The sequence below is a fragment of the Rousettus aegyptiacus genome, unplaced genomic scaffold (genome assembly GCF_014176215.1).
Source record: "Rousettus aegyptiacus isolate mRouAeg1 unplaced genomic scaffold, mRouAeg1.p scaffold_m13_p_11, whole genome shotgun sequence".
Lineage (NCBI taxonomy): Eukaryota > Metazoa > Chordata > Mammalia > Chiroptera > Pteropodidae > Rousettus > Rousettus aegyptiacus.
The window spans coordinates 63,310,472-63,336,636 of NW_023416286.1; the positions used below are offsets into that span (position 1 = coordinate 63,310,472).

Sequence of the window (26,165 nt, forward strand, 5' to 3'; positions counted from 1 at the left end):
AAAAAAAAAAGTGTCAATAGGAATAGGAAGGAAAAGTAAATTTGAGAAGAATGGTCCATTTTTAATTGCCCATTGTAGGATAAACACGTAGAAGATAAACAAGAGATTTAAGCCATTGACAGCTTTGAAATTCTGGGCTTAAGACTAAGAAAAAAAAATGGTGATACCATGCACAGAGATGGGGAAGTTGAAATGAAAAGTTGTTTTTGAGAAAAGGATGAGAAATTTATATTCAAACATAACATTGAATGTGTTAGCAGGGTATCAGGTAGGAATTCATATAGCAAACAGCTGAGAGATGGACTATAGTAAGAATAAAAAAATATTCGAAGAAACAAAAATAGGAAGATGAAAAGACATGATCTTAGAGTCAGGATGAGGGGTCAAAATAAGACACCAGACACAAGGCGATGACAGGACAGCTTTGAAGCTGGAGATGAGAATGCCAGGCTGCAAATGGAATGAATAACTGCATTTATTTTTCCCTAAGAGTGCTCTTCATCAAATTGTTGGGCAGCACGAGAAAATGCAACGCCATGCTATTACCATCTGACATCATCTCTCTTAACTTCTAGACATATTCTGAAAAAGTGTACCCCAGTAAGACTGTGACACAGTTAAATAAGCCAGAGTGAACTAAATTAATGTTCCTAAGCTTTACACCAAAGGTCCATTAATCAGTTTCACAGTAAGGATTAATGTATTAAATGCATGAAAAGACTATATTTAAAGCCGAAATTATAATAAATACTCAGAGAAACAATATCTCCAAACGAAAAAACAGCAGGTGGTTCATGATCACTAGGGAAAGAGGCAACTCAAAATAACATTAAACATAAATAAATGTAAAATGTAAAACCAGACCCTGCCCCAAGGGAGTGATGGCTATAGAATCTGCTTCTGCACAACTCCCAAATGAAGAACCAGGAAAGAAAAAATGCCAAAGTATAACATCTCACAAAATACTCGATAACTAGCACCTTTAATCAAAAGATAATCTATTAAATACCACAATCCTCCTGCCGTTTTGTTTGTTTTGTTTGTTTGTTTTTTAATGTAAGGTCATAGTCACCTGTGCCTCATGGTAGTGATTGAAATTGGATTTGCATACTTCTACACTATGTTGACAATCACTTACAATAAAATCAGAATGAGAAAGGGAAATTGTCTGAGAGGACCACTGAGCCAGGTAATAGATTCAGTCTAATATATCCACACAGCAGGAACCAAATTAAAATGTAGATGGAATTCTAATGTAGTCCAACTGGAAAGACTTGCTCCAGTTTCTTATAGGAGCTTGTTTGTTGTTTGCAAATAGCTAATCCTGAAGACATGAAATTGGTTATATTAATTATTTAGACACTTCTACATATATAAACATGTAAGTTAAAATAGCATCAAGGTCATGGTATTTGAGATTAAAAAAAGAGCAAAACATATATAAAGTAGAACCATTCTCTTACCTGACTCAAGATTGGACCATAAAATAATATTTGTAGAATTCAGAATAATGCAGATGACTTTGGTGGATCACAAACATGTACTTAAATTAAATATGTCTCCCAATGGCATCTAAATTTTTCCTGAGAACAAACCAGTGTGTAATCTATTACTTTATATCTTCCTTCTACCATCCAATTCTTTTTTCCCATCTCTTTCCCAGCTGAGCTGCAATACCACTATTAGCCTCAGCCCCACCTGTAAGGAAAGGAAGATATCAGTAGTAATGAGCACTTTTTGTAACTTCTAAGGGGCTGTTTAACAGAGATGGAGGTATCTCATAGATAGGACTTGCAGATAGCTGTCTGAAGGAAATCATTATGCTGCTTTATAAAAGAAAGAAAGGAAAAGAAAAGAAAAGAAAAGAAAAGAAAAGAAAAGAAAAGAAAAGAAAAGAAAAGAAAAGAAAAGAAAAGAAAGAGAGAGAGAGAGAGAGAGAGAGAGAGAGAGAAAGAAAGACAGACAGACAGACAGACAGAAAGAAAGAAAGAAAGAAAGAAAGAGAAAAAGAAAGAAAAGAAAAAAGAGAAAAGAAGAAAAGAAAAAAGAAAAAAGAAAAGAAAAAGAAAGAAAGAAGAGAGAGAGAAGGGAAAGAGGGAGGGAGGGAGGAAGAGAATAAAAAAGGTATCTTCAAGGGTAAGGCACTAAAAGAAAATATTTACAATGGCATAATCAACGTATTATATTTTTAATCATTCTGATCTCTGCAACTCAATAATAAAACAAGTAAAAAGATTAACATAAAAGCAGACTTCAAAGCCTAAGATATTTCTTTTTTGGAAAGATGACTAAATTCTTATATAATTAAGGTGTACAAAGCCATGACTTCAGTAAATTAGAAGAGGGTAAAACTGTCAAAATCTTGGAAATATGAGTGAAATTTTTTATATGGAGAATTTGCTATTTGAAATAAATTTGTAAAATTGATAATGATTGTTGCAATTGTATTGGCTAAATTTTCTAATAAAATGTAACAAAATTAGAAATAAGAAGAATCTGATCAAGCATTTTTTGGAATTCTTGAAATGTATTTTTATTGATTTCCTGGGGGTGCAGTAATAAAGCACCACAAACTAAGTGATTTATACAACAGAAATGTATTGTCTCACAGTTTGGAGACTAAGAGTCTGAGATCAAGATGTGGGCAAGGTTGGTTCCTTCTGTGGCTGTGAGGGAGAATCTGTTTCTATCTCCTCTAGTTTCTGGTAGGTTAAGGCCTTCCTTGGCTTATAGATAGTGTTCTCCCATTTATGTGTCTGTTTCTTTGTTCAAATTTCTCTTTTTCATAATGACAACAGTCATACAAAATTAGGGCTCACACTAATGACCTCATTTGAATTTGATTAACTCCATAAAGACTATTTTCCAAATAAAGGCACATTCTGAGGTTAGGATTCCAACATATCTTTAGGGGGCAGGAACACATCTCAATCCATATCAACATTCTTTAGAGTCAATTTTCATATAAAATCTGGTCCTCCCTGGGAGAGTATTAGCGAGCACCATGCCTTGATATCAAGCCTGCCACAGGACTTGCTTTGGCAGATGGAATGTCAGTGGAAGCAGTGTATAACTTCTCTAAGCAGACACATTTGGAGCTGAAACCACCTTTTTCTCTGCTCCTACAGCCATATCATCTCAGATGGGGTTGCTCCTTCAGTCAAGGCAGGAAAGCATGTAACTCAAAGGACATGCAATCTCTTTGTGGATGTGAGCCACTGATACTTTCAGTCACCTAAACTACAATAAACCTAGTCAATCCTAACCAAAATGCTATCTAATTAACCTCAAAAAAAAACAAAATCAAAAGGAAAATTTCATACTATCTAGAACAAAATGAAAAGACTTGACAGGAGAATCTATAGGCAATTGCAAAGGTGCAATCACAAAAAAAAAAAAAAAATCTAGTCTCTAAAATAATTTAATTACCAAAAATGAAAACTTAAAAAGTTCAAAAAATTAATAATCTTAAGAAATCAAAAACATGAAAATTTTAAAAAGTAGCAAGAAAGAATTTTAAAAGATTAAAACAGACTTTATTAAAAATGAAAGTATAAAGGATAACTAAATCTAAAACAATGTTCTCAAAAATTAGTATAAATATGGGCAAAACTCTGATTTTGAGAGTGTTAATTGAAAAAGATTACACACCTTCAAGCTTACTCTCCAAAACTTTCCACCTCCCACACTTGGCCTTAGGGGAGTGAGTACTCTTAGCCCCTTTAGCTCTCCCTCTCCACAACCAGAGTCACCTGACCTTTGTTCTTCACCTGAAGTCACCATTTTCAGAACTATTTTTCCCAGCCTCCTCCAGCAATCCACATCAACTGTCTTCTCTGTGAGATCTTATCTTAACTCCATCATAGCCCACTGAAAGGTAATCATGTTTCTATTTTCCACAACAGATTTTAAATTTCTTGAAAGAAATCATAATTTTCAGTCCTATCTCTGGATTACAAACAGGCAGTTATTTTGCATGGTTCTCTAGTCACTAAGATCAATGAAATCATGAAAACTAATAACCCAGTTGAGATATGGCTGATTTCAGTTACACAAAATTATACAAATAGAGGGCTGCCAGAATACAGTACAGTGCCCAAATTTGATATATACTAAATACATATTGACAAAGGAATGGATGAGTTCTCTATTATAGCTTATCCACAAATTTGGAATTGAATAGAATTTTAGAGAACTTTATTAAAAAACTCAATAGAAATAAGGAAAATAAGGACTTCAAAAATCAGTCCATGAGAGTAATCTCTTACAAGACTCAACATAGATACTAAGTTCCTCCCTCTTTCTAATTCCACTCTATAGTAATTCAGTTATCCAGTCTCTTAAATTTTTCTTCTAAATAGACTTTCTCCCTTACTCTCTATTATCACTATCGAAACTCACCATTTTGTCTTTTCTCTCACTCAGACTATTAAAATAGCCTAACTAGTCATCCTACAGTCAGAAGAAATCACCTGGACTCTTATATCTAATAGTTAACAAATGTATACCCAAAAATCTCAGTTTTTTAAATTTTTAATATATTTCAATTCTTGAGAACATATGAAACAAAAAGAGGCTGAAATTTGTCCCTACTAAAAAAAAAAAAAAAAAAGGCAAGAGAAGACTTAAATAAATTAAATGGTGGGATCTCAAATAATATTTATGATTTAAATTTTACTTAGATTAACTCGACTTGTGAGAAGAATTTTTTAATGAATCTATTATTTTTATTTGAAGAAATTTATACTGTCTACTAGAATGCACTGAAATTGAAAAAGTCTATGATTTGCAGTATTTAATTAGGTGAATTACTCAAAAGTCACAGAGATGACTTACTTAATAAGTTTTACCTTATTGGAAAGAATTAAAGAAAGGTTCTCTAAATTAAGGCAGGAAAAGGCAGAACCTGTAAAAATCTTTAGGCTGCAATATTCAGACACTGTAATACAAAAATATTAGAATGATATTTTGCTTATTGACATCCAATTGCTCAGCACAATCTGTTGAAAGGGATATCCTTCCTCAACTGAATAGCATTGCATCTATCAAAAATCAGTTGGCATAGTTGGATAGGTCTGTTCTGGGGTTCTCTATGTGTCTATTCCTCTACCAGTATCACTCTCATAATTATTGTTGCTTTATAGTAAGCTCCATTATCATGTAGAGTGATTCTTCCCACTTTATTCTTCTTTTTCAAAAGTGTTTTAACTATTTTAGGCCCTGTGCCATTTTGTATGAATTTTAGAAAAAAAAACTTGACTAACTCTACGTAAAGCCTGCTAGGATTTTAACAGACATTATGTTAACACAATAGAGTAATTTAGATAAAACTGTCATCTTTACTATAAGTCTTCTAATATATGAACATGGTATGTCTCTCCATTTATTTAGGTTCTTTGATTTCTTTAATTGTTTTTAGCTTACAGATCCTGCACATGTTTTAGTAGATTTACACATAAGTATTTCCTTTTCTTTCACTTTCCTTTTTCCTAGCTATTCTCCACATCTTCCATTATCTCTTAAAATTTATGGGGTTAGATAGTAAATTATATAATCTGGTACCCTTAAGTAATCACACTAATGTGCTTAATGTGAACTCTAATTTGCATGTGTTCCAGTAAAATATGTGAAATTGTTTAGTACATGTGTTTTTGAGATACATATATAGTATTGTACTATATACCTCCTTCTCTTTCTTCCTTTCTTCACTTTCCCTTATGTTTTTAAAGTCTACTCATGTGACCATGAATGCATCCAGCTGATTATGCCTAATGATGCGTACTATTCCATAATGTATTTTCTGCACACTTTTCTTACCTTTACCTCAATTACAGACATGCAAATTTTCTGTTTCCAGATATTGCACCAAATATTACAATGAACATGCTTGTTCATGTCTAAATGGTATCTAAATGGTATCTAAAAAAATTTCCAATATACACATATGACCAATAGAAGTGTCAGAGAGAAACATATTTGAACTAAATGCTGTCAAACTGCTTTCCAGAATAACTGCACCAGTACAGACTACCAACTGTTAAATAGTGCCTTAATTTGCATACAAAATATATGATCTTATTAAAATAACAAATACATTAAACATATTTATTAAGAGTTGCCAATAGATAATTTAAACCTACTTTGAAGGTTTCTAATAAAAACAAATTAGGCAATTGGCTTAGATTACCTTAAAGTATTACCCTGCGACTACGGCTAGAAAGTAAGCATGTTAAATCCAGATTTTTAAATCAGAATCTGAAGGGAGCATTTATTGTTCCTCCTTGAACCATTGGACACCTCTGCCCCATCCCCTGACCCTTTTACCAGAGACTATGTGTCCACCACTCTCCAGACTCTTTCCTCATGTAGAGAGGAAAACCTCTAAAAGAGTCTTACAGACAAGCAATGTCAATATTTCACATTTCAGCATGTAGGAAATGAAACTATCAGATGTGTAAATTTATGGAACAATAATTAGCAAAACATTTAGATCAAAACAAAAAATAATCTTACTGAACAGTAGCCTCCAAAGTAGGTCAATGAAATCTTAGATGAAATTGTTTGCCATATTTCCAAGCACAAAAACTTTCATACTGCTCTGAAGGCTACGTATTTGCTTTTAATATGTGTTTATTCTACATTGTGAAAAAATCAACTCAAAGTCAGTGGCTCTACCTAATAACTTATAAATGCATAATCTAAAGGTTTGGCTTTGTTAAGATAGCAACATAAATTGTAAACAATGTTTCAGTTAGTGGCATCAAAAATTTAAAGTCTGTCATATGTGAAGATATTCTCATTTGGAGAAAGACAGTAAGAAGATTAAGGCTTCTGTTAAGACAGTGAATAATTAGTCAAAACATTACAATTTAATATCATATGATGAAATCAGAAATTTCATTTGATTACAAGCTGGGCAACAGAAAACCCCACTTTAAAATGTACCAATTATTATTATTCACCAAATAATTTTTCTCAATGGTTTACCTTTACCAATATAGACAGCATGCTTGGCCATAACCCCAAGGACTCACGACATGACTCTTGACAACTGTCAGAAGCAGGCAATCCAAGGGCACATCTAGAAGTTTGGGTCCCAAGGCCCTTCCTCTGCCTGGCCACCACAGTACTTCTGATAATGTGGCAACTAACTTTCTCTATAACACACTTATAGAACACCACTGGACAATTTCTACCCTGAAATGTTTTGCTGTCAATCAAATATTGGGAAAGAATATACACTATGAATAAAGGAAGAAAAATAATAGCTAACAAATACCAATTACTTATTTGGTACCAGCCACCACACTAGTTACTTTATAGGAATTACCTCAATTGACCCTCATTAACTGCAGTCTAGAAAAAGGTACTATGATTATTCCATTTCATAAGCAAGGAAAATAAGACCTAGTAAGCATCTCTTGACATGGGATTCAAACCCTCAGACTCTAGGGCACTTGTTCTTAAAATCTTTTTTTTTAATCATTTAATTTGTTTTATGGTGACACTGGTTAACAAAATCCAATGTTTCAGCTGTACATTTTAACAGTAAGGTGTATATATATATATTTACACTGTGTATTCAGTTCTTAAACTCCTAAGCGTATTGCCTATCCAATAACAACAACAAAATGTTTTCCCACAACCCAAACCAGAGTTTGTTTTATTATGAAGATCTTCAATTTATTTCTACTTACAGAAAGAAAAATGAATGTTTCCCAAGTTAACATTCAAGTCAAGTTCATACCCTAAAGAGATGTAGTCAAATAATACAAGAGAAAAATATCCTTTAAGGTGCAAAAGTTCAATTATCTTTGTTTATACAAAAGTTAGCCCACAGGCATTACCCTGTAACAAAAGAAGTTCAGTATAGCTACCCAGCAATTACCCTTTATTTACTGTTATGACTCTCTGGATCTTGAGATGCCATTTCAAGCCCTTTGCCTTCTGCGTAAAAGCTATAGCATCTATATTCCATTTATTGCTAGATATATTTTATACTAAAAGCATGGAGATATGCATGGATAATTTCCCATCATGAACAGCTACACTGAGGAATAGCTATAAAATTTAAGTCCTCTATTTGTCTAAGGAAAGAGAGTTATCTTATTTTCCATTATATCTTACCATTTTACCAATTAAATATTATGGGTAATGGTTTAATACTTTCATCTTAATCTGCTCTTTCCACAAGGCTATAGAAAAAAAGCTTAATTATTAAGAATGTTTCCACATTTTTAATAAAGCATATTTCTTAATTTACAATGATTATATTATTTAAAACTTTTAAATTTGACAATAATGACAGCTACATGAACTTCAAGTATTTCTAATTAAATAAGAGATGATATATTTTTGAAATGATTAATAATTATGGATAGTTTTGTAAACAGAACTTAGTTCATTTTCGATTCCTGTAAAAATAGCAAATCTTGGCTCAAATGTCAACTTTTCCCTGACTATCCAATTTAAAATTGCAACCCTTAAGTACTCCCAATCCCCTCCCTTCTCTAGGTGAAATGCAAAATATGATAGGGATTTTTGTTGCATCCACTGAGGCATCCCAAGCACTTAAAACAATGTGGGCACACAGAGGTTGCCCATGGATATTTGGTGGCTGAATGAGCGAGCCTCCTCTCAACCATGAACTAGCATGACTCTACTTGCACCTTTTCCCATGGCAAAAACTAAAAAGAGCTAAAAACGAAAACAGCTATACGTCATGCACACTTCTTTTACCATTAATTAGTTCTCACCAGTGTTAGCCTTCTAAACAAACATTCCTTTCCCCTTTCCCACAAAAGCCATTTCTGCACTTCACAATCACACACACACTTCCTATTCTATTTCATGATATCCCCTGTAGATGCAGCAGGGTTCACAATACATAAATCTTAGGTTAATGCGTGTACACGTTATTTGTGCGTCTATGTGGGTGGTAATTAAGAAAAAAATTTTTCATATTTAAATAATGTGATAAAAAAGAGACACAAAAGCAAAAGAAAAAAAAAACAAACAGGGGACCAGAGGCAGGGTAACCAAGTGACTGCGAGCTGTGGGAACGTGCAGAAAACCTGTGGAGAGCTTGGATTTCTAGAGAATGTGGAAAGATATTTAGATTATTTTAGCTAAAACTTTAAGATATGGCAATAAAATGTAAATATATACAAAATACTCACAACCTAGTACATGTCATCTATGTGTGTATATAGGTTCATAGTACATATCCATAAGTGAAAGTAAAGAACACACAAAATAAAGAACTGTTTGTGATTAGAAATTCAGATTTCCTACTAATCAGGGAATCACCTGTTTTGAAAACAAGATACCATTTCATATCAGTTCAGCAAATCTTATAAAATTCTGACAATACTATTTGTTGGAAAGGATATGGAACAACAAAAAAGTATACCAACTACTTGAGTTTAAATTGGTTCAGTTCCTTAGAAAAGGAATTCTGCAATATCTAGTAAAGTTGATAATACACAGAGCCTACAAGTCACAATATCAGTTCTATGTATAAACCCTCGACAAACGTGTCGATGGAGACATGAACAAGAATATTCATTGCAGCACTGTAAGTTCATAAATAAGTTGAAAATTATTGAAATGTCCATCAAAAGGAGAATGAAAAAATGCTATGTATGTATGCAAAAAAAATTTCTAAATCAATTTATATGAATAGGTAGATAAATAGAGGGACAAAAAAATCTCAGACACATAGCTAGTTGTAACCTCCCATATGTCTTGTCCTTTAAGCATAGGTGGCTTTTTAAAATGGTCTTTTGTGATCCCTTATGCAAAAGTAAGATTAAAATGATATAAAGATAACCAAATGATAATCTGATGAAATGTCAACTTATCATCTAGGCAATAAATGTACAGTTCTCACACAGTCTTAGGTCTATACTTAATATTTTCACCATAAATAATGCTTCACGCAAAGCAAACTTTATTTCCAACTGAAAAGTAATTTAAGCTCTTGCAATTTTTATCTAGAATACAGAAAAATTATCCATTTTCCTAATTAATATCAGCCTGTTGACACAGATTCAAAAGAAACAAATTTTAACATTTCAGAGATAAAGGACAGTTGGATAAAGACCAACTGCATTGCTAGCAGCTGTATAACACCCTAAAATCACGAGCTACCTAAAACTGAAGGGGAAAAATAGTGTGATCACATGGAATGCCATGACAGAAACACTATAACTTGCCCTTTTCTAGTTTATAAAAATCATTAGTAGTTTGAAGGAGCCAATAAAAATAAAACGTTTATAATTTGAACACTACAATCCAAGACCCTGACAGTGCTTGAGTATAATAGGTGTTCCACAAATATAAACTACATCAATAAGTAAATAACCATTCATTAATTCATGCATTTATTCATGCAGTTTATTTAATTACATTCACTGAGTACTATTTGCTCTAAATGCTAGAGTGAGAGAAAAACAAGCAAGACTCCTCAATACTACAGCGTAAGGCTACCTGTTCTCATACTTTTGAACTTTTTTTATATTATGTTTATTGGGGTAACATTAGTTAATACAATTATATAAGACTTTTGAACTTTAGATCACGTGACTCTCAGTTTTAGAAATAACATTATTACTTTATCTGTCCACATAATGCCCTTCCAAGGAAAAATTTTATTTTTTTCTTGCCTTTTAAAATCTATTTATTTATTTATTTATGATGACATTGGTTAACGAAATCCATTAAGTTTCAGCTGTATACTTTAACAGGAAGCCGTATTATATAGATAGATAGATAGATAGATAGATAGATAGATAGATAGATAGATAGATAGATGATAGCTAGATAAAATATATATATATATATATATATATATATATATATTTACACCGTGTGTTCACCTCCCATAGTTAGATTTCTTTCTGTCACCATATATTTGACCCCGTTTACCCTTTCTACCTTCCCTCTCCCCCCACCTCCTACCCTCTGGTAACCACTAGTCTATTGTCCATGACCATGAGTCTCTGTTTGACCTGTTCATTTGTTGCTTTTAGATTTATATCCCACATATAAGTGACATGTTGTGATTTTTCAACTTTTTCTGTCTGGCTTATTTCACTTGGTGTGATTATCTCAAGGTCCATCCATGTTGTCATAATTGGCAGTATTTTATCTCTTCTTATGGCTGAGTAATATTCCATTGTATATATGTACCACAGCTTCTTTACCAAGGAATAATTTTAAATATTATCTGTAAAGCATAGCTAAAGTGAATGAAAAAAAATTAATGTACTTGATGCTTAATATTATAACATTTGTATAGATCTGTTTTCTCTTTCATACATTAATATACTCAAATATCCACTACACCTTTTTGTCTTTGACACACATACACTTTAGTTTTACAGTAACTGTACAATGCTATATACTTTACAGTAGTTAATATCTGTTAGTATAAAAGAGGAAAATCCATTAATTATATTCTTATTCTTGATTCACTTGATTTAAAAATAAGATATTTAATTTTGAACATATTTCAATATTTCATTAAAAATATAAATTCATTTTTATTAAAATCCTAAATCTAACATTTCAACTCAAAAAGGCAAGCTTGACAATCTTTCAAGTATTTACAATGAAGAAATGAAAATTTAATTAGCCAAGAGAATGAAATCATAAATAAAAATGTTAAATCTTTCCTATTCTAATTATCACTTATCACTCACAATCTTTTGTAAGAATGTATGTTTTTTAATGCCGTGTATAAAACTGAAAAATTCCAAAGTAAGACTTAGTATCTATCATATATTTTTAAAACATGTGAGCTACTTGAAAAGAGAATTAGAAAACGTACATCTCTAAGGAAAAATATAAGTTCTATCTTCCCAACAAACAAAACACAAGCTTCCAATAATGTTCTAAATATTCCTTCATTTCATTTTTGAAAATAATGCTGAAAATTTTGTATAGTTAAAGCTATAAACTTAAAAGTTTTTTAAAAAACTAAACTCTATTCTCCATTATTTGGTTTTTTAACATTTATCCAAAACACTTTATTAAGAATTAATCAAAAATTGGAAAACATGTACAAAATTAGGTGGTAAATAAAATACACAAATTAAACAGTGATTATAGATTTTATTTCAGCTATGACAACCCTGATTGATCAATTGTTGATTATTATGTAATGTAGTTATGATAGACAACCCTGTGAGTGATTTTTAACTTTCCTGTCAACTAAAAACTAACTGTGGCTTTATTCAATAAAGTAAAGCAAGTTCTGGATGATTTGAACTGACTGTTGAATGACATTTATGGTCAGTTGTATGAAACATAGCTATAATGAAAGGTGTAAACAAAGCATTTTTAAAAAATGTGAGTAAGTACACAACATGTGCTCTAAGTAATTCTTTTCATTTCATTGGAGAAAATGTCACTTTCTCACTACAGGGATTTGTTGACTTGGATTCAACATTTTGCAACTATTATTTTTGTGTTCTTTTCAAGTTCGTCTTGCAGATGAAGTATTTTAAAGACACATACCAATTCAGAAGATCTGCCTGTGATAAATTTAAAAACTGACAAATCCAAAAGCTGGTTAAGAGTTGCTTTTTCACAGTAGGTGACATATTCCTCTACTTCATGAGTCACGCCATACTTTAATGTATAAATAAATAAACAATTTATAAAGAATATTTCCAAAATATTTTTAAAGCAAGCAGTTCCACACTCACAGTAAAACAGCTGAAGGGAAAGAAACTTTCACATGATCTCAGGCTTCTCTGCTTTATTCATGAACATTATTAAGCCCCTGACAATAAAGAACAGTTGTCTGTACTGTGACAAAGCGCGCATTCCCCTATGCAACAGCACTTATTTATGAACAGCAACTGACACAGGGATATCAGATTGTTTCTTTTACATCATAAAATGCTGCCTGCTGCTGCATGAACGGCTACCCTTAGGATACAGTGACATTTCATGCCACAATTATGGGCCTTTCCAAAATACAAATTTTTTGTTTTGTTGTTCTGTTTATGTTAAGGAAATCTGACTGAAAGAAACACCAATAAATTCCATAAAAGAAAAAAGTGGAAGAGTTGTTCCAACAGGCTGATTCCAACCCCACTGGTATGTATCATCCAGTGCTGAATTCCAGAGCTCAGTGTGGACTGCACATATGATAACCTTATGTCTTCCAGCACCAACTGCCAGCACTGTTTCCTCTCTCCCCAGAAAATCTCTATCTCACAGTAATGTAGGGCCCACTAAATCCGTAAACCCATGAGAGGCCAGACCATACTATATCCCAGTCTTTTACAACCCAGAAGACCACTAAAAAAAACAGGTTAATAATGTCGAGGTAGAAGACATAAATGACATAGTTAAATATCAAAATATCAAAATGTAGCAAATTTATCCATATCACTCAGGAAGTAAATTGATTTCTCCATTAAATTTCTCTCAGACTGTCCCCCACCCCCCAAAAAAATGTGTTCGGTTTCTTTCTTATTAGAAAAACAAAGACTTTAAATTGGTTTTGGATATTTTGATTGCTAGAAACTAGATGGAGAGCATTTTACTCATTGATAAAGCAGGCTTTGCTCAGTTATCATACAGTAAATGTGATTTCTAAACTTGCTTTTAGCATATATACTTCAACTTGTTTTTATGGAAATAAGCCTTAAGCTACTTATTCTATTCATTAAATAAAAAACAGATATTCTACTTGTAAGACCATTTGTTCCAGTAAAGTAAGGCTTTAGGCAAATTTCTTCTAAATTTGTCTTGCCTTCTCATGATTCTTAAATAAAACGGCATTCCACAAAGAAAGAAACTATTATAACAAATCATATTTAAGAAAGTCCCTACCATTTTTTATGATCAATATGTAAATAAATACCCGAACTTAACCTATTGAACACCACATACAATATTAAACAGAAAAAAATTTAAACACACATAAAATTACCTAACACTCTGGTAGGTAGAAATAATCCCATGTATTTCTAGTACTTAGTTATCGCCAAACTGAAAAACAGTATTACCAAAATTTTTCACTAGCCTAAAACCATCTTAAAAGTCTAAATAAAAATTCAGAGTTTGTATTTTTAAACTTTTTTAAACTTTTTTAAACTTTTAAACTTAATTTGCTCTATTGTAATCATTTTATCCAAGAATATGTGAAAAGTTTGTTACAGTATCTTTCAAGAGAGAAGGAATGTTCAACTAATATTTATTGAGTGCCTATGTGTTAGTACCTGCTAGCATTTTCTTTTGTCCACATAGTTAACACTGTTCTCCAAAAGAGTAGGTTTTGCCATGATCCTCTTCAGCTATATAGTCTTACTTGGGGGATTTAGGTTTCACATTAAAAGAAAAGAAATCATAATGAAATTTCCCTGTTCAAAAATCCTTAATGATTATCTCAAATTCAGATTGATGTTTTCCTTTAATTCTTTAATTTTTTTTTCAATTACAGTTGACATACAATATTACTTTCAGATACAATACAGTTAATAGACACTGAATATCTTACAAAGTGATCACCCTGGTAAGTCTAGTACCCATCTGACACTATACATAGTTATTACAATATTATTAGATATGTTCTTTATGCTGTACTTACAGCCCTATGACTGTTTTTGAACAGGCAATTTGTACTTTTTATTCCCTTTCACCTTTTTCACCTATCCCCTCCAACCCTCCTCCCATCTAGCAATCTTCCATTTGTTCTTTATATCTATATTTGTTTCTGTTTTATTTTGTTTTTTTTAGATTCCACACGTAAGTGAAATCATGTGGTATTGGTCTTTCTCTGTCTGACTTATTTAACTTAGCATAATACCCTCTAAGTCCATCCATGTTGTTGTAGATGGCAAGATTTCATTCTATTTTATGGTTAATATTCCATTGTATATATGTATCATATCTTCTTTATCCATTTCTCTATCGTTGAACACTTAAGTTGCTTCCATACCTTGGCTATCGTAAATAATGCTGCAATGAACATAGGGGTGCATATATCTTTTCAAAGCAGTGTTTAGGATTTCTTTGGATAAATACTCAGAAGTAGAATTGCAGGGTCTTATGCTAGTTCTATTTTTAACTTTTTGAGGAACATCCATGCTATTTTCCATAGTGCCTGCACCAATTTACAGTCCCACCAACAGTGCATAAGGGTTCCCTTTTCTCCACATCCTCACCAATACCCACAAATCAATTAACGTGATATACCACATAAACAAAGGAAAGATAAAAATCATACGATTATCTCAATAGATGCAGAAAAAGCATTTAACGAAACCAAACATCCATTTATGATAAAAACTCTAAGCAAAGCAGGGAAAAGGAAAAACCTCAACATATTACAAACCCACAGCTAACATAATACTCAATGAGGAAAAGCGCAAAGCTTTACTAAGTAAGTTTAGGAACAAGACAAAGATGTCCTCTTTCACCACTTTTATTCAACATAGTATTGAAAATTGTAGCCATAGCAATCATATAAGAAAAAGAAATAAAGAACATCCAAATTGGAAAGCAAGAAGTAAAACTGTAATTATTTACAGACAACATAGAGAACCCTAAATATTCCACTCAAAAAAATCTACTAGAACTGATAGATGAATTCAGGAAAGCAGCAGGATACAAAATTAATATTAAGAAATTGGTTGAATTTTTATATATCAATAAAAACTATCAGAAAGAAAAATTTTTTTTGAAAATCTCATTTACAATTGCATCGAAAAAAATAAAATGCCTAGAATAAATTTAATCCAGAAGGTAAAAGACCTGTACTAAGAAAACTATAAGAAACTGAAGAAAGAAATTGAAGATGCAGCAAATAAATGGAAAGATATTCTATCCTCGTAGATAGGAAGAATTAACATCACTAAAATAGCCATACTACTCAAAGTAATCTACAGATTTAATGCAATCCCTATCAAATATCAATGGCATGCATTATAAAACTAGATTGAGTTGATGTTTTAAGTCTCCATTCACATGAGTCCAACTCACCTTTTCTCAAGTATATAATCCATTAATCCCATCCATAAGTCCTCATTCTGTTCATACTAGTCTATTCACCACCCCTTTATCTCTAAAATTCATTTTTCTATATTGTATATGCTATCATTTTTATGAGAAAAAAACTCATTGCATAGCTATCTGTGGGTGGTTAAAATCTAGCTCAGCTGGTTCAAATCACTAATCTTTGCTTAAAAGACATATCAACATGTTTTCTTCCAACAATTGCACATGAATAAATCCCATAATAGAAATAAGATTATTTTCTAAGATATTTAAAATGATTTATAAATTAGTAACACCTTAAAATCTGACATTTCAATTTCCACAGAAAAAATCACCAATTCATCATGAACTACATTTTATCACAACTTAAATTTTACCCTAATTTATTGTATTTATTTTATTTAATAAGTATAGTTTTAAAAATTAATCAGCTTTGTGATTTAGTTCTGTTTATAAACAAAGCATAAATTATTTAAATTGACATTAAAGGAGTACTAACAGAAGTTATATTTTGCATTGGATAAAAGCAATAAATTTCTTTGAAAAGCAGCATATGTAATCTAAATATTTTCATTCTAATCATATACAGAATAGCTAATGTTTTATAAAAGGAAAAATAAATTAAGCTTTTTTTATTATAGTAATAAGGAATTTTATAGAGGAAATGACTATAATAAGAAAAAGATCATCTATTTTGCAATGTGCCTTGTAATTTTATAACCCATTAATTTCATTTCGGAACATACTGTTTGAATTAGAGTTGAGTTCTGGTTATAGCTGACCCTTAATATTCAATTAATATTTCCCATTTTATTTATCCGACTTCTCTGTTCATTGATTTATCATATTATACTGGTGTTCTTATGAAAACCACATGAGGCTGCATATGGAAAAATTAGACAAATATTTCTTCAAATCATATTTTTCAAAATAAAACTATAATTACCCACTTAATAGCAATGAGATTTTGTTATAGAATATTTTAATGAAATCTAATAATTATGTCCATTCATAATGAAGAAAACCATGGGTCAGAATATTGGTGGACCTGAAAAAAACCCTAGGAGGGCATATATTTCCAAGAACGATTTTATTAATATAAGTTTCCCTAGTCTAACTCAATATATATGTCCCCAGAGGACCTCAGATACAAGTTCTGAAGGTTCAGAAAAGCTAAAATTTCATTTTATACAAAGGAAACAAAAATAAACCCAGCTAAGTTTATCAGTATAATGATAATAGAAAAATTACCTAACAGGGCTTGTCCTTTCAAAACTCAAGATACATTTACCTTGAAAAGCAGCTGCATTTCGAGATATTAGAAACTTTAATGTAGAGCTGGATGTCTGAAGTGCCTGCTGCATATCTTCCCGAGCTACGATGTGATATCTCTCCTCCATCTTCCTGGTGCAACATGTAGGTTTTTCAGATATGCAAACCTGAAGATCGGATCCTGGAACAAATATAATACTCTTCAGAATAATTACCTGTTTACTTAACAAACACTATATGTTACGTGTCAGGCATTCATGACCAGCACTACGCATTGGGTGTTTATGTTCTATGTGAGGAACTGATCTACTAGAGCATTTGCTTTAAGAAAATGTATCCACTGTCCATTAACTCAATCATGACACAAAATATCCTCAACCACTAACTTTGATCAAATACTATATTAACTTCATGATCAAAAATCAACTTATTACTATTTACTAACAAAAAGACTCTATAATAGAAAACAAATGAACTATTATGCAAGTACAGAGCTAAATCAGGAAACTTTATTTTTGTTTATTAATTTGGCCAAAATTTTTGAACCAAATTTTATAGTGAAGTATATGGGCTAAAATTATTGCTTTTCTTGAGGAAATAAAATCAAATTTTGTACATCAAGTAAAGGTAAAAATTTCTACCTGATTTCTCAGTTCACCATTATGCTCATGCTTCTTGTGGAATAGCGCTAATCTGCAATAATGATCTGATGGAAAAATCAAGACCCCATCAAAGGCCCAAACCTAGGATACAAAATGCTACTCATCACCTAGCTTGCTAGAGATAACTCCTACCATTAAAAACACTTCGTAGTTTCATAATCATATTCAGAAAACTCCTATGAAGATGCATATTATATGAAATGTGAAGTTATTATGTATATGTAATACTTGTTAAAAATAATTTTACTAATATAATTGACAACTCTCATCCTGATAGGTTCCAAGGCAAGCAATTTTTTACATAGCAAGTATGCTAGAGACCAGAAGAAAAGGTGGGGAGCACAGAGGAGTGCCTAAAGAAAATAACCCTGATGAGGTATCATGGGGACAGCCCCAGAGTACCCCAAAGTTATCCATGTTTTATGTAAAGCTAAGGACAACTGTATTTACATGACCTAATATAATACAGTTATTCACTTATTTTAGGGTAAGAAGAAGAGTTGTGCCCCTTAATCTCCAGGGAGTTTCTCAGTTCCCACATTAGCTCTTCATTGACCAATTTTAGATCACTAAATATAAAATATGTATGCATATATATGTACACACATACACACAGAGACACAAATACATGTACATAACAGCCACCTTTCGAAGTCTTCCTAGTTTTTCACATAGTCAGCCTTAGTCCTCACATTTTCAAGAGTGAGTTCTGGGTAAGATTGAAACATCTGAAATCACTCTGACCTTCCTGCTAATATGGGACACCAAATTTTTTAGTAATTTTGGCTTTAGTTTGTTTAAGTTAGACAAATAACAAACAGCAGGGTTTGAGCATTTCACAAATGCTAAAAAGTATAAAATATTTATATGTGTCACAGAGGGTAACATTTTGGCAACTAGCTTTCATTTATTTTGCCTAAAGAAATACAAAAGCAAATTCCACTTCAAACAGTTAAACTGATTGAAAGAAAACAAAGTTATGTTTCTCAGCTTTACTCCTAAATGGAAAGATTGAAGAATTAGAGTTCAGAGATCAACAATAATAAAAATTAAAGAAAATAACCAATAGATAAATATTAAAGTATATAAACATATTTAGGATGAGAAAGAGTGCTAGGGAATAAAAACGATAATAAAAACAATAATAATGCTAATAGAACATTGCAAACCTCTCTCCAGAATTCCAATACCTAACAATGTTTTGTTAGACCACATTCCTAAACATGATCTATAAGGGCCCCAAGTCGTGACCACCCTTTTTTCTCTTCCACTCAGCCCCATCTCAAGTAATAGGGGCCTTTACTCTTCCCTCCACGCAGTGCCCATATTTCAGTTCTTCATGTGCACCAAGTTTCCTCTTGCCATGAAACTATTCTCCATGCTTTTCCCTCTGTCTGAGACACTCTTGTCCTACATGCGTTCACTCATACATGTGGCAAACACATACTTTTCTTTAAATTTTAATCCAGTTTTCCCAAGAAAACTTTACTTAACCTCTCAGACAACTTATGTTCCTATTTTATGCCCTTGGAGTGCCTCGTACCTCTCTATTGCACTTATCATGGTTGCAATGTTATATTTCTTAATATGATTACTAATTAATTAGTTCCCTCATCTATACTGTAAAGTTCCAAGTAGAGGAATTTTTACTCATTAATATATATCCAAGTCATCCAACATAGTGCCTAATACATCATAAACACTCAATTTTCATTCATTAAACCAGCAGCTGAGGATTTACTATGTATAGGCATTTCATCATTTAATCCGTATATTAACTCCATGATATAGGGACCATTACTACCACATTTTACACACAAGGAGATAGAGACATAAAGAAGATTTGAAAACTGCCCAATGTCACACACCTGCATACTACAAAATGGCAGAGATGGTGTTTGAAGTGATTAGGAAAGCAACAGTCTTATATCTATAAATGGTTTTTCTACAGACATAACTGGCCATTTTTGTTCCTTTTTTGAAAGAAGTCATCTGTTTGGTAAGGTGCAAAAAGGTCAGGAAACTTCCAAGGAGTTTTATTTGAATATAAAAATAGGCTAAAAATAAAGTTATAGAATTGCAATTGTCTTTTTGCATAAATTTAAATGGTGGAAAGTACACTTAGAAAGATGCTACAAATCATCTTGATTGTTATCCTAAACATAATATGGGAGAGAGATCATCATGTCTCAGCAGCCCTGAATAAGCATGGACAGCAATTTTGATGACATGGACCAAATACATTCCTCAAGGTGGTGAGAATTTGCATTAATTCAGACTTTCATTCAGAATCTTAGAAGCTGGTAATGAAAACATAAAACTCCAAAACAAATCAGGTCTTTAATTCAAAGATCCAGTTACGTCTAATCAGAAAGGAGTCCACAAGAAACTAATTCTTTTGCTTCCTGTATCAGTCCAAAAGACAGACAAGATGAACTAAACATCCTCAGTGAAAGGATCATAGATTACATTTTGTTCACAGTATAACCACAAAGGACTAATAAGATGCCTGTTGACAAAAAGCCCAGGCTACAGTTCTCCCATTGTAAATAGAACGAGCATCATAAGAAAGCAAAACCAGATGGAATCCAAACAGACATTACATGGTAACAAGATGCATTTTAAAAATATTTCAAAGCCTGGCTTCAAAGAACACAACGCGACTGAGAAGGCTGTGAAACAGCAAGAGTACACAACTCAGGCTCAGAAGTGGCAGACATGTTTCTGAAGGGTAAAATCAAACTCCACAAGATATAAAGTACTAAAATCAAACAAAATTAAAAATAAAACAGCAGGTTCCTTGCTGAAGGGGCCCTTAGACTCGTGGCAGCTTTGTAAAAATTTCTCACCAAGCAGCAGCAGTATTGGTTAATACGCCTCCCTTTCTGTTCTCCAGCATAATAAACTGTTAAACCATCTATCTCTTTGTGCTTTTTCTTAATATATTAAAATAGGAACATTGGGAGGCGTTCGGGAAAGAGGGTGGCAGTAGCGGCATTGTTGTCACTATTTCTCAAATCTCCACATGAACCAACAGAACTAGAAAATAAATCCAAAAATTATAACAAACTAGATAACATAGTACCCTCTAAAAACTTTCAAAATATAAACAGAGTGAGGACAAATCAGCAGCAGCCACAGACCTTTACAGTATCAGACACTGGACAGGAGGAGAAGGATAATGCAGTAGGGTAAAGTCTGGAGAACCTGGGAACAGAAAAACCCCAAAATAGCAAATAGGAATTCACAGGAAAGCACAGAGGACTAATTTGAGAATAGCAGCTGAAATTTGGAGAGTTTTGCCCTCTTGATAATTAAATGTATGCAAAGGATCCATGATGGAAAGAAATAAATAAGGACGATAAATCTAGACCCCTGCGAATTATCAAAAAAAGAATCCAGCAGGTTCCTTTCCAGGGAAGAACTTCACATAGAAAAGAAACTTCTGGAAATGGAATTAAAATTCAACAGATGAGGCGCCTCATTTAAGGGACATAGGTACAGAAGGTCTAGAACAAATTGGGAGGAAAAATAAATTCAGCAAATTTCAGAAAACAAGCAGCCTTATTTTTGTTCGTAACTTTTTTTTTTACTTTTCAATCACAGTTGACATACAATATTAGTTTCAAGTATACAACACGCTAATTGACATTTATATAACTTATGGTCATGCTGATAAATCTAGTACCCATCTGACACCATGCATAGTTATTAAAATATCATTGACTATATTCTTTATGCTATACTTTACATCCCCATGACTATTTTGTAACTATCAATTTGTACTTCTTAATCCCTTCTGTTTTTCACCCATGCCCCTAGAACTTCCTTCCCATTTGGCAAGCATCAAAATGTTCTCTATATCTAATGAATACGTTTCTATTTTGTTCGTTGATTTTGTTCTCTAGATTCTACATGTAAGTGAAATCATATGGAATTTGTCTTTCTCTGCCTGACTTACTCCGCTAAACACAATATACTCTAGGTTCATTCATGTTATTACAGATGGCAAGATTTCATTCTTTTTTATGACTGAGTAATATTCCATTGTAAATATGTACCACCTCTGAAATGAGGACTAAACAAGAAGAAACAGGAGCCAATCACACAAAGGTTATGCATTTAAAGAAATAGAAGATGGAAAATAAGGAATTGCAAAAAAATTTTAAAAAAAGGTTTTGAAAGATAGCAAGAACAAAAACTGTTAATAATGTAAGCCCCCGATGAGGAAAATAGGGAAAATACCAAAAACTATATTTCATGTAACTTGAAACTATTGTAGGTATGAGATTAAAAACAAGTAAGTAAGTATGAAATATTCAACTCTATTCTCTAATATTCTATATCCTTGAAAATCAGAATTGTTTAGAATGGAAGAAATGAAATATAGACATAATGAAGAAATGGTTAAGTAAAACTCTGCAATTTTGAATTGGAATTGAAGTATTAATATGAAATTATGAACAAATTTAACTTCAATTGTGTGTGTATATAAATAATGACTAATCAAGTGGCAAATAGCATTCCTCAGGTCCCTCAAGCCCAGATTATGGTCTTAAAATATGATTTCTCTGAAGAAGAAATCAGTGTTTCTTGAAGACATGACTCCTTCTAGATCTAGAGTAGGAAATGTACAACACGACAGACCAGCTGAAATATCCTCTACACCAAACAGCGAAGAAGCTATCAAATAACTACAAGGGTCATATTAAAAGGACTCAGGAGTTATAATAGTCTGCTAGCTCTGCCATAACAAAATAACACAGACCAGGGACTTAAACAACAGGAACTTATTTCCTTACAGTCTGGACGCTGAAAGTCCAAGATCAAGGTGCTTGATCTTGAGACCACTCTCCTTGGCTTGCCGATGACTGTCTTTTCTCTGTGTTCTCTCATGGCCTTTTCTCTGTGCATGTGCACTCCAAGGGTCTTTCTTCTTAGCAGATCACCAGTCATGTTGGTTTAAAGTCCAACCTTATAACCTCATTTCACCTTAATTACCTCCTTAAATGCCCTATCTCTCAATATAGGGCAATATCATATTGGAAATTAGGGTTTTGACTTATGAATTTTGTAGGGGACACAATTTAGCCCACATCAGAAGCCAACTTCAAAAGGTTTCTTCTGGCCAAACATGGGACAATCTGAGTTTTGGTAATAATAATTGCAATGAACTTCAATCAATCAAATATGCTTAAATCCAAAGGCTTTCTGTATCTGTGCTTTATTTTACAGACTTTTAAAATAGGACTGCTGGTTGCATTCTCTTTTGTTTCAAACATTAACGTTTCCCCTTGTCAGCTTACATATTTTTACATTTGTAGCATACAGAAAATGGTCCCTGATACCAAGACATTAGATCAAGATATATCTTAGGTTTACCATAATGGATGTTAAATACCATTTTTTAAAAAAATGGTTACCACATGAAAATAGGATCTTGGAAATCAGAGTAGAAAGGTTATACTGGTAAACTTGCTCCTTCCATCTTTCCTGAGAACATCTTCTTGCCATATATTCTGCAACATTTGTGAAATGTGATCATGGTGAAATGGTTTTGACTGAAATGCTTTCCTTCATCCAAGTAGAATAAAAAACACTTAAGCCCATGAATCTAGCAAGAATCATGACAACAACATTGGATCTGCTGAGAGCTGGCCAGCACCTGTTCCCTCTCCTGAAATTTCCTTTGGAGCTTTATCTCTTCCTCACTCACATACATGTGATTTAGATGAAATTGATATGCACGTAGAGATGACTCCTGATTGGCTAAAACATAGCACCCTATCTTATCAGCACAATGATAAATTCAGAAATGAATAGCCAGTCACAAGAAAGAAGGTTGCTGAGGCCTCCAGGAAAGCTTTCTCTCTCCTACTGGAACTAAATTGAATGACACAAGGCTTACAGATGCCACAGTCATTTTCTGGTTTAGAGTGAAGCCTAAATCTAACACGGTTTCTCTTCTGTTGCTCACCATATAAAGAAATCTAGTCAATACAACAGTAATAATATTTCTCAGTGTTATAGTGGGCCAAATCATTCCATTCTCTTTTGTGGTTTATTCCAGAACTTCAAGGACTTGACACTCCATTAAAGGAGTGTTGTCAGACCTCAAGTTTCCAGCTGTGAATTGGAAATGAACTTTTCATGTCCAAGAAACAACAGGAAGAGTTCCACTTGCAGTACTGCAGTGCTACCCACACAGAGCAACCATTAACTCTGGACAAAACACAACAATCAATGACCCATAAGCTCTAGAGAGTGAACAAAAGAAGAAAGTATCTGAAAATTAGTCAATATTTGGAGGAGGAAAAAGCATGGGATTAGTTTATCTCCATGACTTATAGCTTGAGGAGGTCCATGTACAAAAGAACTAAATCCCAATAATAAACTAAGTCTTTCAAGACAGAGGAACTAGAAGACAGAGATCATGAAAACCAGAGCTACAGGCAAGTGCTGGGGAAAAACCAGGAAAGAGAGGGCCAGAGAGAGAGAACCCCAGCTTCTGTGTGTAAACTCTGCTCATACCTCTGCTGACTCCCAAACCACACCTAGTATGGCCAGTAAGCAGCCCAGCTACAGCAAGCTAAGGATGAAAGAACTGAACTAAAACCGAAGTTGCTGCCCCAGAGACACAGTTCACGATTTGAGTCCGAGCAAGTTAATTTTTTCTGAAGACAAACATATTAACGCTTATTGAAGGAATGTTATAGAATCCAGAGTCACCAAAATATAATATTCACATCATCCAGGGGACAACCTAAAATTACTAAACATATGAAAGATCAGTATAATGTAACCCATTTTCAAGAGATAAGACAATTAAGACCAGCCACAGGTGACTCAGATGTTAAAATAAACACAAAAGGGCTCTAGAACAGATATTACAACTATATTCAGTGATGTAAAGAAACATGTGCTCTGAATAAATTATAGGAAAAAAAATTCAGGAGACAAAAATAAAAAAATAAAATGGAAATTCCATAACTGAAAAAAATATATATTTTTTATATTATATAATATATAAATCTATAATAAAATTTCACTAAATGGGTTGATAATCAAATAGAGAATAGAGTCAGAGATCCTGAAGATAGGTCAATAGAAATGATCCAGTCTGAAAAAAGAGACAGGAATCAAGAATAACCCTTATATTTTGACCTGAGAAACCAGATGCCTAAGTGGTACCATTAGCAGAAAAAGAGGACACACAAGGATGAGCAGATTTAAGGAAAACACAATTCTGATTTAGAAATGAGAAGTCTACTAGAGATCCAACTGAAGATGTAGAAACAACATTTGAATATTCAAAATGCTATTAAATACTGAGGGTTTCAATAAGGCCACCTAAGAGTTTAATTTATAAAATTTAGAAAGTTTCTCAACCTCAACACTATCGACACTTGAGGCAAGATAATTCTTTTTTTGTGGGAGAGCTGTCCTGTACAGGTATGTTTAGCAATATTCCTGAACTCTATCTACTAAATGCCAGTAGCACACTTCCCAGATGTGACCAAAATATCTCTGGACACTGCTAAGTGTCCCCCATGGGCTAGTGGTGAGAACCACTAGCCAATACAAGGTATAACAATATGAATAGAGCAGAGGAGGATCCCCTAAAAAAAAAAAAAAAAAAAAAAAACATAAAAAGGAGTAGTCAGTGAGACAGAAGGACTAAAATGGCTGTGGGAAGGGAAGTAAGAAGAAAAGAGAGCAGTGTCCTGGAAGAATGTTAAGAAGAGAGAGCTCAGCTGTATTGGGCAAAGTAGACGCATTCAAGAAGCTTGTATTTTTCAAAGATTTGTAATCATTGGTGTAAGGATTTTGGTTATTTTCTTGACTCTAGATAGTCACATGAGCAATTGCATTGCATTGGAGATCCTAGTAATTATAAGAAACAATTATAAGGTCAGTTCAACTCACTGAAAACTGTTATGCTAAAACTTGTTTAACAGTTTTAAGGGCCATTCTTTTCTAACTTCCACCAATCATGGACAGAAGCGATGCTTGTCTCTAATAGGACCCTGCATCCCGGTGCTTTCCTGAACATTTGCTTTTGTGTACTTAATTGATTCTATTTAACTTGTGTTTCTCTCCCAATACTGCAGACTCCAACAGGATAAAGACCCCCTTTGCTTTCTATCAGTGTACTGTACATAACTGGCACTGTGCCTGGAACAATAGATCTCCAGTAAAGAATTTGTCTCCTTT

At 32.9% G+C, this 26,165-nt stretch overlaps 1 protein-coding gene across 3 annotated transcripts in view; it reads right to left on the bottom strand.

Annotated features, from left to right (window-relative positions):
• GPC5 (glypican 5) overlaps nucleotides 1–26,165 on the bottom strand; it is a 1,092,178-nt gene that overhangs the window by 1,044,574 nt on the left and 21,439 nt on the right. For all 3 annotated transcript variants that reach the window (XM_036228874.1, XM_036228873.1, XM_016123592.2), the window contains exon 2: nucleotides 17,309–17,470. In XM_036228874.1, the coding sequence (XP_036084767.1) occupies nucleotides 17,309–17,470 (162 nt within the window). The remainder of the gene's footprint in view (nucleotides 1–17,308; nucleotides 17,471–26,165) is intronic.